General features: G+C 42.8%; 1 protein-coding gene and 1 long non-coding RNA gene across 5 annotated transcripts in view; one reads left to right on the forward strand and one right to left on the reverse strand.

The window, feature by feature from the left end:
- CCDC190 (coiled-coil domain containing 190) lies at window positions 1-7,625 on the reverse strand. Of its 4 annotated transcripts, none has more exons than XM_010953785.3 (4): window positions 7,365-7,625; window positions 6,118-6,359; window positions 1,491-1,614; window positions 1-1,203 (listed from the first exon to the last, which is right to left on the reverse strand). In XM_010953785.3, exons 2-4 carry the CDS (start codon window positions 6,302-6,304, stop codon window positions 675-677), a joined length of 840 nt encoding a protein of 279 aa, XP_010952087.1. In that variant the 5' UTR covers window positions 6,305-6,359; window positions 7,365-7,625; the 3' UTR covers window positions 1-674. The 4 variants fall into 4 exon arrangements, with proteins under 4 accessions (XP_010952087.1, XP_045371800.1, XP_010952088.1 ...); XM_045515844.2 differs by having other exon boundaries at window positions 6,118-6,537; XM_010953786.3 differs by having other exon boundaries at window positions 6,118-6,594.
- Window positions 4,768-17,110, forward strand: part of LOC123616540 (uncharacterized) — a 26,913-nt gene continuing 14,570 nt past the window's right edge. The window contains exon 1 of the long non-coding RNA XR_006724541.2: window positions 4,768-4,958. This is a non-coding gene — a long non-coding RNA (uncharacterized LOC123616540). The remainder of the gene's footprint in view (window positions 4,959-17,110) is intronic.

Genomic DNA, 17,110 nt, shown 5'->3' on the forward strand with positions numbered 1-17,110 from the left:
TAAATTGTTCATTATTCTTTTATTAGGATCCAAACAGTTTGAAAACAGCAGCTTGAAAGTGGGAATGAGAAAACCGAAATGGAGCTCCCTGGAAAGGAAAGGAGGAAGGAAAGGGCATCAACAAGGAGCACAGAGCTGTGACAGGAGGGTGGGGGTATTTATAGACCACGTGATAGTACTCATTTTCCACTGAGTTCCTATTCTTCCTTTTAGATGTGAAGTTAAAACAAACAGAAGAGCTATGCCATTTTGCCAGCAGGTGGCAACATAAGAATCTCCTACAAGAAAAGGCTTGCAAAAGTAAGCAAGCCCCTTAATATTCTTCCTTTACGACAAAGTCTAGGCATCAGAGTAGTTCCCTTTTTGATGACATCAGCAACAGGTGCACACTGCTTAACAAGGTTTCGGAAGATTCACCTCTCCCTTCACTTTTCATACTAGTGTTGCTCATTCAGTGAAAGATTATATTCCCATAAGGAAAATAAAAACTAGGGTTTAAAATAAAATTTATATATATATATATGTATGTATATTTGTATTGCTTCCTACCATTGCTTGAGAAACACATTTTCTTTAGTGATTATGACATGTGTTGTTGTGAGATTATATGGGATGATTGGAGAGGAAGTAATTTAGCTGGTCACCCTGTTCTCACGCCCCTTTTCTGCTCTGGACTACGAGGATTCCTTGTGCCCAAAGATCTCCCGGATGCTAAGCAATCTCTCAGACTCGGGCGGGACCCTGTGCCGGAGGTAATGGGCGTTTCTGGCCTTTGCAAACAACTCTAAGTAGGTTGACAATGGGGGCTCGCCTTTGAAGTTTCCTGCGCACTCCGCGGGATCCAGGGGGTTCCGTTTCCCAGTGTTGTGGTCTGGCCTTATGCTGGCATCATTTGATCTGGTCTCTTCTCCACACACCATTCCATTATCACCAGCTGGGCTGGAACCGGGGCCTTGGTCTACGGTGTGAGGGGAGACTTCTTGATCTTGACACAGAGGAGAGACGCCCTTGTTGGAGTCTTGAGCTTTTGGTGGGTTTATAGAATCTTTCTCTTGGGCTTGTGGCTTCTCTTCCATGAAGTGAGACGTTGTGTTATTTTGAGGTAGCGATTGCCTTTTGCGTTTCGTGGGACCAATGTGATGGGAAAGAGGCACCTGGGACTTGGTTTTGTATATTTCTTGGGTCATCTCGGCTGTCAGTGCTCTGGGAAAGGAGGGAAAAGGAAAAAAGGTCTCTGAAAACCAATGAAGAGGCTCATATTAAAAATTTCAAGTTATTAGACCATGGCCCTCTTCAGGGCAGCATTGAGTGAGGTCATAAAGTGGGTGGGAAGAGGGTGAAGGTGAAAACGGGCGGCAACAGTGCCGGGAAATGGCTCTTTCCTTAAGAAGGAGAGGCGGCATTTTTCTCAGGGCAAGGACAATTTAAAGAGGTCATTTGGGAAAAGGGGTTCAATGCCATCACCACGGGTTTAGTAAGTATTTTCTTACCTCACTTTATTAGCCTGTGGAACTCTGTGCTTCTGCCCTCCCTGTGGTGAGAACACCAGAACATCTTCTGGTCTCTTCTGACACCCATTGCCAAAGTAAGAGGAGAACCTTTTCTTGATGATATCTGTTTTGAGTTAATTAACAAGTGTTATGAGTTGAATTGTGGGTTTTTTTCCCCGCCCCAAATGTCACATGTTGAAGTCTTAATCCCCAGGACCTCAGAATGTGACCTTGTTTGGAGATAGTGCCTTTACAGAGATAATCAAGTTACGATGATGTCATTAGGGTGAGCCCTAGTCCAATGTGATGGGTGCCTTTATAATGAAGAGAAATTTGGACACAGAGACATAAACAGAGGAAAGGTGATGGGAGGAGACTCAGGGACAAGATGGCCATCTACAAGCCCAAGAGAGGCGCCTGGGTCAGACCCTTCCCTCAGCCCCAGAAGGAACCAACCCTGTCAGTACCTTGATTTTGGACTTCAAGCCTACGGAACCATGAGAATGCATTTCTACTGAATGAGCCACCTAGTCTGTGGTACTTGTTACGGCAGCCCTAATGAACTAATACAGTAAGAGAGGAAGGAAAAGAATGCTGGAAACTGATTCCCTAGGCAGAGAACCAGGGTATGAATGCCACTGGCTCACATGACAGAGTAGGCTGATCTGGCATGATGAATGGAAACAGAAAAACCTAAAGCAGTTTCCCAATATTTGCCTAGAATGCGTTAGCAAGGATTTAGAAACACTGAGGTCAGAGATTTAAACTGGCTCAGGCCCACGGAGGTTTTGTTTGAATTCTGTTTGTTTTATTTGGTGAGCATGGTATTTTCAAAACAAAGTGGGTGTGAGCCATACCTTGAGCTGGTGGCCTATTGCTGCATTTACCTCAAGTATGCGCCCTCCCACGCACCCGAGCCGTGAGCTGTAACTGCTGGCCGTTAGTAAGTGGGGTTCTCCCTCTTTGACTTAATGTGTCAGCGTCTTGTAGGCACAGCTGCTGTAGAGGACCCAGGTTGTTTTCAAGACATCTCACGAGTTGGTCACTTGGGCTTGGAAGTTTTGCACTAGTTTGCTCTAAAGGGAGCGAGTTCCTTAAATCTCCACCTGGTTAGCAGATACCAGCAGAGGGAAATGACCAGATCAAACGCCTGGAATTCACACTAAGCTCCTAGTACTTTTATCTAACCGCTTCTTCGTGAGATGGTCAAGGCAAGAGATGGTCCTTTTTGGACTCTTCTGTTGTCTTCTTGAGTGTGTGTGTGTGTTGAGTCTCTGTGTGTGTCGGTCTTTTCCACGTGAAAGCTTCATCTAATTCCTATAAACTAAGAGACTTTGGGGTACTCCTTCCAGCCTTCACTCTTTTGCATTTTAGATCTGTAGTGCCAACAGGTTCAGAAATCTGTGTGTGTTTTCTCTGAACCTTCGTCTTTCCCCAGTGTTCCCTCTCTGAAAGCACGGTACCTGTAACCATCCAGTTACCCAATTTAACAACGCTGTTTGAGTGTCTACATTGTGCCAGGCAGGGTACGCTTGACTCTGGTTCTCTTTACCCTTGAACGTGGAATCAGTCATAAAGCCCTGATAATTCCACTTTCTAAACACCTCAAGGTGCTGATCCGCTCAAGATGCAATTTCACTTTCTAATTATCTCAAGATACTCATTTTTTTTCGCTTGGCTAATAACCTAGTTTAGGCCTTTAAACTGTGGCCTGAACTCTGGAATTCTCCTATCTGGTCAACCCTTCACAGCGCAGCTGGAGTGAACCTTCTAACATTTGGACATGTAATCTCCCCACTCCCAAACCCTATAGGGTGAAATCTAAACTCCTTTGCAAGACCTATGAAGTCGTTTATGACTGGAGTTACTGCCTGTGCTGCTTTGCCTTAAAACATGGCACCTACACCTTCTCCTTACCCGACACACCTGCGGTACTGAGCGATTTACAGCATGTCATTCTCATGCAGGGGCCTTGGTACGCACTGTTCCATCTGCCAGGAGTGGCCTCGTTCCACATGCCTTAGTGACAAACTGCCCACCACCTCCCTCCCCTGCTCACCTTCATCCTCTTCCTTCTCTAAGTGTCTGCTCACGCATTGCCCCTTTTAGGACATCTCACGGGAAGCCCTTTGATCGACGTAGGAACCTTCTTATGCTCCTGTTCTACTTTGTAAACAACTCTAATTTAGCAATTAGAAATTTCTACTATAATTTTTTTGCAAGTGCAGTGACCTTCCAATTTAAATGTGAGCATCTTGAGGGCACAGACCATGTTTTTTCATATCTGCATTCCTGCATCTATCTGAGTTGCCATAATAGTGTTTTGTAAACGCTGTCCCACAAAACACCTGTCCCAGAATAATCTGCCTTAGTAACAGTTTGGTTAAAAAGTGTGGATTTTGAGCCTAATTCCTAACCCACTGATCCAGATCTCTACAGGTGAAGATGGAGGGTGTACACTTTAAACAATCCACCAACTGGCATATAGTTGAATCTCAATAACAATTTTGTTAAATGAATCATGGAAAAATATTGCCTCGTACAGTACCTGATAAATACTGACACTTAATTCATACTTCTTCCTTCCTTCTCCCCTAATTTTACTGTCAAGAAGTTTGAGGCTCAGAGTGGATGTGACTATCCAAAAGACACAGAGACAGGGGCCTCTGTCCTGAAAAGCATCCGCCTCCTGGTCCAGACACTTCTCATACCACCTGTCACTGAGGCAAACTCTCTGGTCATCAAGGACAGCCACCTACCTCGAACCTGGTCTTTTGAACATCCCACTGAGAGTAGACATCTGGTCCTCAGTATCCTGAACGGAAGTGGGATTCCACCAAAAGGCTTCTAAGATTCTTTTCCATTATGTGAGCTCTCGTTCTATTTGGGTCTAATCATTTATTACAGACAGGGAAGTTGAAAGCAGAGGAGTTCAATTGCTTGCTCAGAGTCCTCTTCAAAGCATAAAGCTGGAGGTTAGAAATAATTCCGAGGCCAGTAATCTGGACGTTACTCTTGGCTTTTGGGCCCATGTGTTAGCTGTGTAGACCGCAGTGACTTTATACTGAATTGTGGCATCTGGCTTTCCTCTGGAACATGCCATATGATTTTCAGAGCTCTTGCGCCTGCCTCACATAAGAAGGGACTGTAATTTTGAAGAGCTGAATTTTGAAATAATATTAAAGTAGGATTATCTGAATTATAGGAAAAGTAGACTAGTGTCTGCGAACTGGGTAACTATGGCAACTTTCAACAGAACAGTAGATGAGTTTCAAGTTTCAATCCTGTAGTGACCCGCTGATTGACAAAAGCAAACAATTATATAGCACTTGTTTTGCATTTAGGAACTGTTCCAGGGCTCACTGAACCCTAAAATGACTTCACAAGGTAGCGAACGCCATTTCACTTTACGTTAGAGAAAACTGAGACAGAGGCAAGTCCAGTAGGCTGTCCAAGACCTCGCAGCTGGTAAGTGGTGGAGTCAGGATGGTGGCCTGACAATCTGGGTCTGGAATCTGTGTTCTTAGCCCTCATGTTTTACTGGATGAAGGTGGAATCCCTGAGCAGGCAGTTTTATTTCCTTCTTTTTTTTTTACTGAATGGTTAAAAAAAGAAATCTTTGGAAGGTCTGAGTTCTGGACACCATCGTGTGGCCCTTCCTTTTGTGATGATCAGTAGCTACTAACTAGAAACTAGTCTTTGAAGTCAGTAGCATTTCTCTTATTGTAACTACTTAACTGTATAGTCTATGTTAAGTGGACAGTCCTCCAAGTGATGTGTACATTTAGAAAGGGTTATTCTTTGGCAACACAAGGTTTGACGGGATGGAATTATTATAAGGAATAAGCTTTGCCTTATTATAAAGAATAAGCTCATGGCTTATGGGTAAAGAGGTGTCTTTGGGGAAAATGACAGAAATGTTCGCCCTTTAGTTTAAGAAGACAAAGAAATCAGTGTACGAATGCACAGCAACTGCTTGTGCAAGGTTTTCTAAACTAAGCAAAATCTGCGGGCTTTAGTGTAAACACAAGGAGGGTAGTTGAGAAATTCACCTCCTACAGAAGAAAGGGCCTGATGCTCAGATGGGTGAACATTGAAAACAACCGGGTGCTCCTTGTTCAGCCCTTTCAGAGGTCAGCCCTCCTTACACACTGCTCTCTGGTCGCTAATCCCAGGGAACTTTTTTTTTTCAACACTTCCCTTTCATAAGATGACTTGCACATTAATAGTGACTCAATGAATGTTTGTTGACCAGGCATAGAAAAGAGCTGAAACCAAACCAACCCAGATAAAGCGAAAGGAAAGCAGAATGAAAATAAAATAAGAGCGCAGACAACTAAGACTTTAAGCCAGAGAGAGCTCATGTGAAAGACTGAAGTGACTGGGAGCCTGAGGACTGTTAGCTCAAGGGTTGCCTGTGGGCTGCTCCAGGGAGCTGTGTAACCGAGGGAGGGACATGGAAGGATGGGCAGCCTAGAATTCAGGCTGAGATCAGAAGTGCTCGCTTCCCTGGTGTCCAGGCGTCTGAAAGGGCCCTCGCCAGGAGCCGAGGAGATCACTCTCACCTCAGCCGAGGATGGCGTGCTGCCTGGCTCTGCCTCTCCTGGTCCGGTCCTGGGGTCCTTACCTTGCTGCAACCTCTGCAGGTCTTTTTGGAGCTGCCGCTGCTCCCTGGTCAGCGACCTCACGTGGTACAGGCAGATGGCCTCTAGTCTCTGCAGTTTCTGGCTGAGTCTGGCTTCCTCCTGCTTGGCGTTCTTCCTCTCCAGATCGAAGTGCTTATTCAGTGGTCCCCTGACCATGTGCCTCTCCATCCTCTTCACGGTCCAGAGAGGATAGAACAAGACTCTCCCAGGCACTGTGACAATGCTGATAAAACAAAACTGGGATCCTGACTCCTGGCTTTTGATCAGAGATCAGTGGTTGAATCCTGTGTATTTCTGAATCCACAGTTGAGGAAGTGGAAAAATTTGCCCTATAGTAACATGAGTTTCCAGAGCGACACGGAAGTAGTGAGGGCCAAGGTGTTCCTCTGAGCCTCAGTTTCCTTGACAATAAAACAGTAATAGATGGTAGGCTCCCTACGCAACCCCCAGCCAGGTTGCTGTAAAGATCAAGTGAAAAATATACGAACAACTCTTTGGGGGAAAAAAACCCAGATGCACTTTATATATACATAAAGCATTATTCACCCAGTGAGAGAATTCCCTTCTACTATTCCTGAAAGTCTCCCCAAGTCTTCTCAGGGGCCTGGAGAGGATGGGTCACTTAGGACAAAGCCATTCTGGGGCCCCTTCAGTTCATTAATTCACACATGGGCGGGTCCACGCAGCCCTTAATCCGACCGCGTGCCAGGTACTAGGCTGAGACCTGAGGGTAGTAGTGAATGAGACACAGTTCTGACTCTCAGAGACTTTCACGTCTGTGACTCTGGAGTCTAATAGCGCATGCCAAATCTGAACCCTCAATATTTCAAACAGTGGGAAGAGTGGGATCTGCTGGTCACATAATAGTACAGGCATCCAAAGCAAGTAGTCTGGGCAGCTCTGCTGAGACCACCTGCACTGGACGGGAGCTCCTCCTCCTGCCCTCACCCGTCTTCCTCCTCTGACCTCTGCAGCACTGACAGGCAGGGACGCATCCTTCCTTCTCTCTGCATCCTTCACAATATGCATCTCAGTGCTAAGAGCACAATATGTGCCCAGGATATAAATGGATTGTTATTAATAAAGCTTTGGTGATAATACCACAGGAAAAAGCTTGGCAGTGAAAGGGAAGATAAGGTCAGGACACAAGGAAGAACTTTCAAGACCGTTTACTCTTAGTCTAAAGTGTAGACTAAATTTTATGAAAGAACCCGTGAGTAGCACTTACCCTCAACCCAGGGATCTCACCGCGAGAATGCCGCCTGTTTCTCTCGCTGTGCCAGGCTGCGCCTGGATTAAGAGCTTGTTTTTCTTCAGTACACTTAGGAGTTTGGTGTCAGGGAAGGAGGGGGGAAAGGGACCTTTGGAAAGGGCTGCAGGGGAGAATTCTGAATACATTTGAAAGCGCTCTTCCGTGCCACCTCCCCTGGTCAGGAATGCCAGCTCCCCGGGGCATGGGCACCAGTCCCAGAGCTGGAAGTAGCTCCGTGAGTTAAGGAAGCCTGTCAGCCGTGCAGCCCTCCCTCCCAGCCCACAGTGCTCCTTCTGGGCTGTGTCCATGGGAGCCAAGAATGAAAGCAAGGAGTGTCTTGCTGTGTTCTCAGTCTTTCCCCCCACCCTCTTCTCCTGTTTTGCCGCACTGGTCCCCACCCCCCTCACAATGCCCGTTCTTACTTGCTGGAAACCAAATCAGGCTCCAAAAGAAGGCGCCCTGTGTTTTGTTTTGTTTTTTTGGGGTTTTTTTTTTTTTTTTTTTTTTGGTCAGATTGTGCACATGTTGTGCAGGAGAGTAGTTAATTTGTTTATTTTGCATTCTTGCACACTGTCTGACCTTCCCCAGGCTTCTATCCATGTTTCGTGTACTCCAGGGCATATTTAAGATCTTCAATGTTGTCACAACAGAATTAGGCTGAGTGCAATTTAAATCAACTTTTGCGATCTCACATTGGACCCTGCAGTAGAAGGCTGGTTGGAATATTGGTTATAGAACAAGGTATCAGGAGATTTTTACTGTGGCCTTAGGGCGCATCTGAAAACAAGAGGCATGAATGTGCCACAGTCTAAAAAGAACTGCCAACACTGGGGCCTATTAACTCCCCCAGATGTACTGAGAGGCAGCTCAAGAGGCCCTGGTACCCACAGCCATCACCTAGCAAGCAAGCCATTGTAAGGAGATTACCGGGGAGAGGGAGAGAAAAATCCACTATTCTCACCGTGGGAGGCAATTCCTTTCCCATCCTTTCTCATGAGGTAATTCTCTCACAGCCAGAATTTAAATGAGTGGGTGGAGGTTCCGAGAAAGTCCTCACAGAGAATCGGGTGCCTACACCTGCAAAGACACGCACCTTGCTCCCCGGCTGGAGACCTGACGAATGACAGAACCAGACAAGGGCCTCCACTCCAACCCTTTGTTGCTCCCAGACCTGGTGATAGTGAGGGATTTCTTAGAAAAGCATCGTTATTCCATGACACCTTGAGAGACATCTGAAAAGGGGAGGCTTGCAGAAATAATTCAAGGTCGAAGGGCAAGAACAAGCCTTAGTGCAGTGAGCCTGGGAAAGGAATGGCGGCCAAGCACATCCTGGGTCCTGCAGGCCATTTGAGTGTGCCAAAGAGGGCCTGAGCAGCTTCCTGGCTCTCCCTGTAAGGACTCAGAAACCAAAACTCCACTGTTTGGAGTTTGGATTCGGTTAATCTATGTGGACAGAGATCAGAGAAACGGTTGCCCTGACTGAGGGATGTGAATGAAGACTGATGGAAAGAAAGGTTGAGGAAACTGTCTGGGGGAGATAGAGGTGGTGGTTATATGTTGCATACATTTGTCGAAACCGACAACCTATACACTTAAGCTGTGAATTTTAAAATATATAAATTACACTTCAAAAGATTGATTGGGGAAAAAAAACCACCTAATTTCACCTAATGTCAAAAATATGCAGGGGGCTTCTACTTCCACCGTGAAGGACTGAGTTTTGTGGGAATTGCCCACCTGCCTTAAAAAATTAGAAAATCAAACCAAATATATTTTTAAAAAGCCTCTTTTCAGACATTCAAAAACAGGCAATGCAGGTTTGTGATCCCTTTGAGATAAGAAACAAGGTGAGCTCTGTGATTGCCCCCAGTTAGTACCTGGAAGCAGTTTTCAGGCTGTGGTGTAGGAAAAGGAACCAAAACAGAGCCCATCTGTCTCTGAGTTGATCGCACAGAGAATGAGGCAAGCAGGCATCAGTGGCCTGAATTTGCAGAACAAAGTACCAGATAGGAGGTAAATACGGAGAAAGAGGAAGAAGGGAGTGGGCTCTAGAGGTCTGCAGAGGGGTCCCTTTGAGTATCCAGTGGCTGAGTATTGATCTACTCATGCAGGGAAGAAATGGCCAATAAAACTGTGGATCAATAAATAAAATATGGTACATTCGTATAATCGAAAACTACTCCACACTGAAAAGAGCTGCCTATGCATGAAACAACATGCATTAATCTCAAAAGCATTATATTAAGAGAAGGATGTCCACACAAAAGATGAAATCTGTACGATTTTATGCATAGGAAATTCAAGAAAAGGTACATTTAAAGTGATAGAAAGCAGACCAGTGGGTGCTTGGGGCTGGAGTGGGGCAAATGGACTGACCTCAAAGGACAGGAGGAAAGTTTTGGGGGGTCCTGGAGATGATCTGTATCTTGATTGTGGTTATGTTTACATGAATGTTTTCGCCTGTCAAAACTCTTCAAACTGTGGATTCAACATGGGTGAATTTTATTGGATGTACATTATACTGCAATAAGACTGATTTTTGAAAAAGACACAAGAATCAATGTGAAAAGCTTCCACGGACCAACTATTTTTGAAGGTTGCTTAAAGCAATAACTCCCTATCCTAAAAATTAACCAAGGGAAAGAATTAAGCATCTTATCCTGTCTTTCCTGTATAAACTATATTTTCAGGTGATTGAAGACTAGATAAGGGAAAGATTTTTTTTTTTATAAGACTTGCAGCTAATAGATGCAGAAGGAATAGAAACAGGGAAATCATCATGTTTCAACCTCTAATGCAGCCATGGACCTAGACAATAGTCCTCAGTGGTATTAAATCTTAGGTGGAAGGTTGAGGGAAACTTCATAATGGGGGCTGTACCTGACACCACTTGAACAATCGTAAAGTCACTGAAAGAAGGAAAAACATTTTATTCATCATAAATATACTGAAGAAGTAGACTTGCCTAAAATATTTTTAACCTGAGTCTAATCAAACCTCTAGGTCTGACTACCAATTCATGGAATTAGGAAGAAATCATTCAACAACTTGAGAGAATGTGGGTCTTTCTAGAAAATTATCTGGTTTCTCTGACAAATCAACAGCCAGGGGAAAAAAAAGATCAAACCGGTGCCTCTCGTAATAAAATAATCTTGACAGAAATAAAAGCCAAAGCAATCTGTTGTTTAGATCTTGATTCCCACAAGCCGACCCTTGGGACGAGTGGAAACTTGCACGGAGAATGGGTAATGGGTATCGGAAGATTTCAAGGCGTCTTGTTAACTTTACTGGTTGTGCTGGCGGCATGGTGCTTGTTTTAATAAAGTTCTTATCAGAGATACATACTGAAGTGTTTGCAGATGAAAAGATACAATGCAGTATTTTGAATTGGCTCTAAAGTACTCCTGAAAAAAATAAAATACTAAAACAGGTGTCTAAGTGTTTGCCTATGTGGGAACGGATGACACAAAACTGGCGAAATGTTGAGAATTGTTGATGCTGGGAAATAGGCACAAGAGGGTTTATTAGATGATTCTTCCTAATTTTGAACATGTTTTAAATTCCCCATAAGAAAAAGTTATGAAAAATTTTGAGGCAGTCAGACTGAAGGGAAAACTTATATTCAAGAGTCACAATTATATTTTTGCTGGTTTTTAAACAGTAATAATAGAAATCAGAGCGCAGTGGAGTATCTTCAGTAGCCTGAAAGAAAATGTATCGACCTCAAATTCTATACACATTTCCAGGCAGATAAACAAAAAAGTAGAGTTTGTTCTCCACTAAATAAAATTCTGAAAGATGTGCTTCAGACAGAAAGCAATGTTCTTAGATGCAGGACTGAGATGCAAGAAGGAATGAAGGGAAAGAAAGCTGCAGGTCAGTGGGTACAAGTCACTGAATCCTGGCTGTATAAAAGTGGGATCTGGAAAATGAAATGTTTCATGCATGGCAATAAAGCACAGAGTTTTCAAAGGAGTAAAACAATTAAGTGTTCTGTGGTTCCTTCATTGCCCAAGAGAAGGGTAAAGACATTAATTAACATTATACTTCCATAAATTAAGATTCATGTTATTTCTGGGGTAGCTACCAAAGGGATTAAGTAAGAAGGTATGATTTACAAGCTAGCAGAGGATAAGAATTGAAATGGCAGAAAAACCCGCAATGAATCTGAAAAGGGAGTGAGAAAGATGAAGGAAACAAAGTACAAAATAAGATAGAAATTTAAGTCCAAATGTATCAGTAATTATGTGTATATATATATATATATATATATATGACTAAATTTTCTAATTAAATGTTTAGAATTGTCAGATTGAATGTTTTTTTAAAAAGGAGTGCCATGACAGCAAAACGGTTCTAAATACAAACACAAGTGGAAACAATAAAATCACGTGAAGTTTCTCAGTTAAATGTTACTGAGACGATCCAAATATTTAAAATTGTTCCCCAAAATATGGGCTTGAAATAGACAAGGTGAACATTGAAATAACTATAGAAAAAAACAAACATCCAGAATTACAGTGAAAATGTTAATTTGCCTATATCAATAATTAAGAGAATCAATTAAGAATCATTAAGGACATGGGATATTTGAAAAACACAATGGCAAATTCAGTCTCACAGACATATATGGGATGTCACCCTGCTTTTGAGGAAGGTTTCTGGAACCATATTTTGGGTTCTGCTTATCATTTATTGACTTGAACTTATCCACAAGGCCACAGCTTGATCCAAGGGAATCCTGGCAATGTGATAATTTGTTTTCCCCTGGACATCTGCATAGATGTAAAAATCTCTTTAAATCTTTGGGGTTTCATTCCTTTAAAGAAGGAGAAACTTATATTAGGAGACAACTAGTAGTCTCTGCCACAGATACTCCTACCCGGGGACAGATAGCTACGAGTTACTGAAGGTCCACCACCTTTCATATGTGACAGGCTGCAACCAGATAAGTACTAAACAGTGCAAACATGATGAATGCGAAAGCAACATCTAAAGTCACGTGGCAGGACTCACTCACAAGGTGGTCATCCTGGCATTAGAATATTAGGTTAACATGAATTTTTTAAGATTGTATTTCAGACCAAGCACATGCACATGCATGCATACATTTCTATACAAAAATTAAAAATCCCTTCCATTCTATTTATGGACACCTGTTTGAGAAGAGTTGGTGCAGAAAATGATACTCACACAAAAATTTTCAAGATATAGCCAGCACCTCATCTCCCATACCTTCCCACACCTCCCCGGGGCTGTTTGCATTTCGCCAAAGACAGACTGAATTCTCAAGGCTCAAGGTCCTAGCAGAGACTATTCTTTCTCTCCCTGGCTCATTACCACGCACCACCCCTAAAGTTGGCTTTTTTGTTCCCCTCAGAGGAATAGAGGGCAGGCAGGCAACCTTATCTCTCCAGAGGGAGTTAGGCACACTTTTTTCTCTGTTCCCCTGTTACATGCAAAACATACAGTACACTCGACGTTACTATTACTAATATCACCATTATTCTTATGTCATTCAACAGTAACCATTAACGCATCGCAATTAGAAAAAAAAAAACCTAAGTACTCTTTAACCTTTTATTTTTCATTTTTTTACTGCAAAATCCTGGAGAGGAAGGATTTAAAAAAATTATTATTGGTATCTTCAGCATGCAGCACAGTGTGTGGCTCATGATAAAGGTTCAATTAATGTTTGCTGAGTTAAGCATAAATTAGAAAAAAGAAATTGGCAAGTTAAGCTCCGCTGGAAGCTTACGCAACTCAAACTTTTAATTTTCCCATCACATTAATAACCAAGGGCACTTTAGGTCTTCTCTGATCAAACCGACAAGATGAGACTGTTTTTAAAATAATGCCAGCTGTCTCACAAGTATTTTGAGCGGGAAAATCACAGCCTTCAGGGTATACCCAATACTGGTAATGGGTATCCCATATTAGCTGTAGGTTGACTTCCATGTTCCCTCCACTGGCTCCTTCCTGATTTATAGCTGAGCTTCTTGACCTGTGTCTCTCCATTTTACATTAAAATAAACTATTTGTGAGCTTGTCAGTTTTCTGAAAACCATCAGCCTTTGCCAGAGAGGAAGTGGTGCATTAAGGTGCCCAGAGGGCACGTTTCTCTAGTGGGGGTGGGGTGTTCCAGGAAAGCAGGGTGGACAACCTCTTTATTTCTGGTAATGAGGCTTCAGCCTTCCTCATTCAGTGATCAGAGAACAGCAGGGGCCACCCCCGTCAAGGAAAAAGTACACAGAGTTATTGAACTAGCACGCTCCTGCTCTCACCGGCTGTTTAATGGGTAACCGTACACAGCAAGTGGATTTCCATAGTGACACAGTCTTGTAAAAGCCACCCCACCTACAGAACCAAACATCTACCTCTCCTCTCCGCTCTGAGCGCTGAAGAGGGGCTGTATGTGGTTTCCAGGGTGGCCATAACAAAGTACCACAAATTCTGTGATTGAAAACAACAGAAATTTACCCTCTCATCATTCTGGAGGATAGTACTTTAAACTCAAGGTGTGGACTGAGCTACACGCACTCCTAAGACTCTAGAGGAGGGAACTTCCTTACCTTGTCCAGGTCGTGGGAGCTCCAGCCACTCCTTTGGCTTGTGACAGCATAATTCTAGTCCCCTCCTTCGCCTTCTCATGGCTGTCTTCCCTCTGTGTCCCACTCTAATTCAGTATGAACTCATCTTAAATTGATTGCATCATTAAAGAAGATTTCTAAGTAAGGTCAGATTCATAGGTACCAGGGGTTAGGACTTAACACATTGTTTTGGCAGCCATGATTCAACCCACAAGAGGGACTTTTAAAAAAGTCTTACAGAGCCCTTTCTTCTGGGCCAGTGTTATCTAATTTTCATTTCCAATTTTTACAAATAGATAATTTGTATATTTTAAAATTAAACATTGCTGTTGTCTTAATGTTTACTCTCTTTACTACTGGGAGTTATACTATTTTAATGACCAAACACATCTTATTAATCTACTGTAAAATTTTCAGTAATATGACGTGTCTTAACGTAGCATCGTCACCGTTTGATTTACTTACTTCTGTTGAAGTTACTCTCATTTTTCCATCTCTTTGGACTTGTTACCATCACTGGCTCCTCTTTGTTCTGTGACCTGAATGTCCATCACTTAACTCCTTGGCTGGAGTATCCCTTGCTTCCATTTCTTCCTTCCCTCTCGCTGTCATCATCCTTTTGACTCCTTATGCCTGAATCATGACAATTCTGATAACTGATTTCTCTGCTTTGGTCTCTCTTTTGGGCTCCACCAGATTCGTACCCACGTCACCTCGTTGTTTAAAATCTTTCTATAATACGTCTCTGTTTGAGAAATCAAAGAAAATGCTCTAACGTGAAAGAACTTAGGATTTCAATATGAAAACATAGCTCTATGGTGTGGGTTGATAGAACGGTTCACATTCCATGTCTCTTACAATTATATTTACAGCATGAAAAATTACAGCTACAGCAATGTACATAACCATCTCCAACACTCCCAATTATCAAAGAAAAGTTAAATTTTGTTGCCAACTGCGGCTTACAAAGGTAGGAAGTAGGAAACAATATAACTTAGAAATATAGTGAATAAATATTGATATAAAAGAGATTTTTATAACAATATTTGGCAAGTATGAAATTAAGAGATCTGCTTAGTGCAGAACATTTGGAAAATATAGAAAAGTACAGGGAAAATAGTGAGAAAAAAAAAACCTGTGATCTCATCAGCCTGTTAACATTTTGAAATGCTTCTTTTTTTTTTTTTTTAATTGAAGTATAGTCAGTTTACAGTGTTGTGTCACTTCCGGTGTACAGCATAATGTCTCTTCTTTAAGGAAAAACCTGTTTCATGAAAAGCTGCTTTATCCAAGGCGACCGGAAACCTCCGTAAATCCCCACCCCTCTGTCTCAGCCTGTATTTTACTTAGTTAGCCAATATATGCCCGTTCCATGCCTGGCATTTTTCACAGATTCTCCTCTTATGCTTGAGATCTGGGTTTCAGAAGTTTCCTTTTCCCAAAACCAATCTTTAGAGGAATTGGGGTCTTGAAGATTTTCCAAACCATCTCAAATCTTTTTGCACCACCTGCTGGAGATAAAGGAAATAGGGAGGTTATCAACCAGCAGCACCTGTGAACGGGTGTAGACAGGCTTTTCCTAGAGTGGGGTGCGCCAGCGTCAGAGAGGCGTCCCGCCCACTCTCCATCAATGCCCACAGGCCTCCTCAAACATCTTGCTTCAAGGCAGGCAAGTTCAACTGTGAACTCAACTACTCAGTGCTGAGAAGCTGATGCCACCACTCTGCTTGCAATGATCCTATCTGACCCAGCCCCTGGAACTGACAAATGGAAGATATTTTTGGCTTCAAATCTCCATTCAGCATTCCCTCTGTTAAGACAAGGAGCCTGGGAATGGTTGTGGAGATGCAAACAGCTGAATTTGGAAGCTCCTGGAGGGAAGTGGAAGCTCCCAGAGCAGAGAGAGCGTCAGTGTCTCCCCACTTGTGGGAGACAGACGTATCTGTTTCAGCTTTTCCCTGCCTCACGTCTCCCTTTCCTTCCATCCCATCCTCATTTCCTCCATCTTTGCACAGAGGCAACAGTTCAAAGGCTGCAGACTCCTGGGTTCTTTATTAAAGAGTTTATCTTTTGAGAAGCTGGAGACTTTTCTTAAGATTTTTCACTTAATTGCTTTCACATCTCCTTACTTCTTAAGGAGTCCTACAGCCAGGGATTCTGCTCCTGTCCTTGGCCATTGATTTTGGAATTCTGTCACCACCATGGTCAAGGGTTTTCCTCCACATCAACCATTATTCTTTCTGGGTTAATTCAATGTATGCACATTGAGCATTACACTGTGCTATCAGGAGAGACATTGAGAAAGAGAAAAATAATTCTTGCCCTGAGGAAGTGAAAATCAAGTAGGGAGGAAGTAGTAAGTAGAAAGATGAAGAGACTCCAAAATTAAGTTTGTTCACCACTTTAAAATATTCTATAAACAAGGAACATGAAACAAAAGAAGTCATATGCTTAGGGAAATTTATGATCAGAGAGAAATAACTTGAACCAAAGCATCTTTTGGAATCAGCAGAAGCATCTCAGTTAATTTGGGGGCCGTTTGTAATTAAAACCAAGGAAAGAAGAAATTTGTTTTTACCGCAATAAAGTCAGGGTTATTATTTTGCAAGTAAAGTTAAAGACCTTTTTTTTTTGCTTTTACAAGGAAAATACGGGTTAGTCTATATGGTCATTGGAAGAAAATGAATTTATGAGGCAGCAGACTGTGTTAACATTTTATGTGAACTAGGAGGGAAATAGGGTGGAGCAGTGCCTTAAAGTTGGAGCACCTGCTTCTCCCTCTGTCCTCCCTCCACCCCCCAGGTCACCGCACTTCCCATTTCAACACTGATACTCCCTCAGCCATCTTCTGCTCCCTTTCGACATCCCTTGGACCAAAGCTCATCCTTTCATGATTCTAAATTCAGCCAAATTTGGATTAAAAAGAATGTCTTGGAGATTCAGCCGTTGCCTGAAATGGCAGAGGTTTCAAGACACAGAAAATGTTTGGGGGTGAGGCTTTGCTGTTCTCTGAGGTGTAGGGCATAAAGCCGGGAGAGGGAGGGTTCAAAGACAAAGATTAAGGGCATTGAATTGTCGGTAAATAAAAGGGCTTCCACTTTGAAACACCTGAAACACTTGTGTCAAGGGAGT

This window comes from Camelus bactrianus, chromosome 21 (assembly GCF_048773025.1).
Source record: "Camelus bactrianus isolate YW-2024 breed Bactrian camel chromosome 21, ASM4877302v1, whole genome shotgun sequence".
NCBI classification, from domain to species: Eukaryota; Metazoa; Chordata; class Mammalia; order Artiodactyla; family Camelidae; genus Camelus; species Camelus bactrianus.

Coding starts and splice junctions, on each gene's coding strand:
- CCDC190 (XM_010953785.3), bottom strand. CDS start 6,304: ATGGAGAGGCACATGGTCAGGGGACCACTGAATAAGCACTTCGATCTG. Junction 1,615..6,117: donor CCTGCAGAGGTTGCAGCAAG/GTAAGGACCCCA, acceptor AACTCAAAACAG/ATATCATCAAGAAAAGGTTC. Junction 1,204..1,490: donor CCACAGGCTAATAAAGTGAG/GTAAGAAAATAC, acceptor CTCCTTTCCCAG/AGCACTGACAGCCGAGATGA.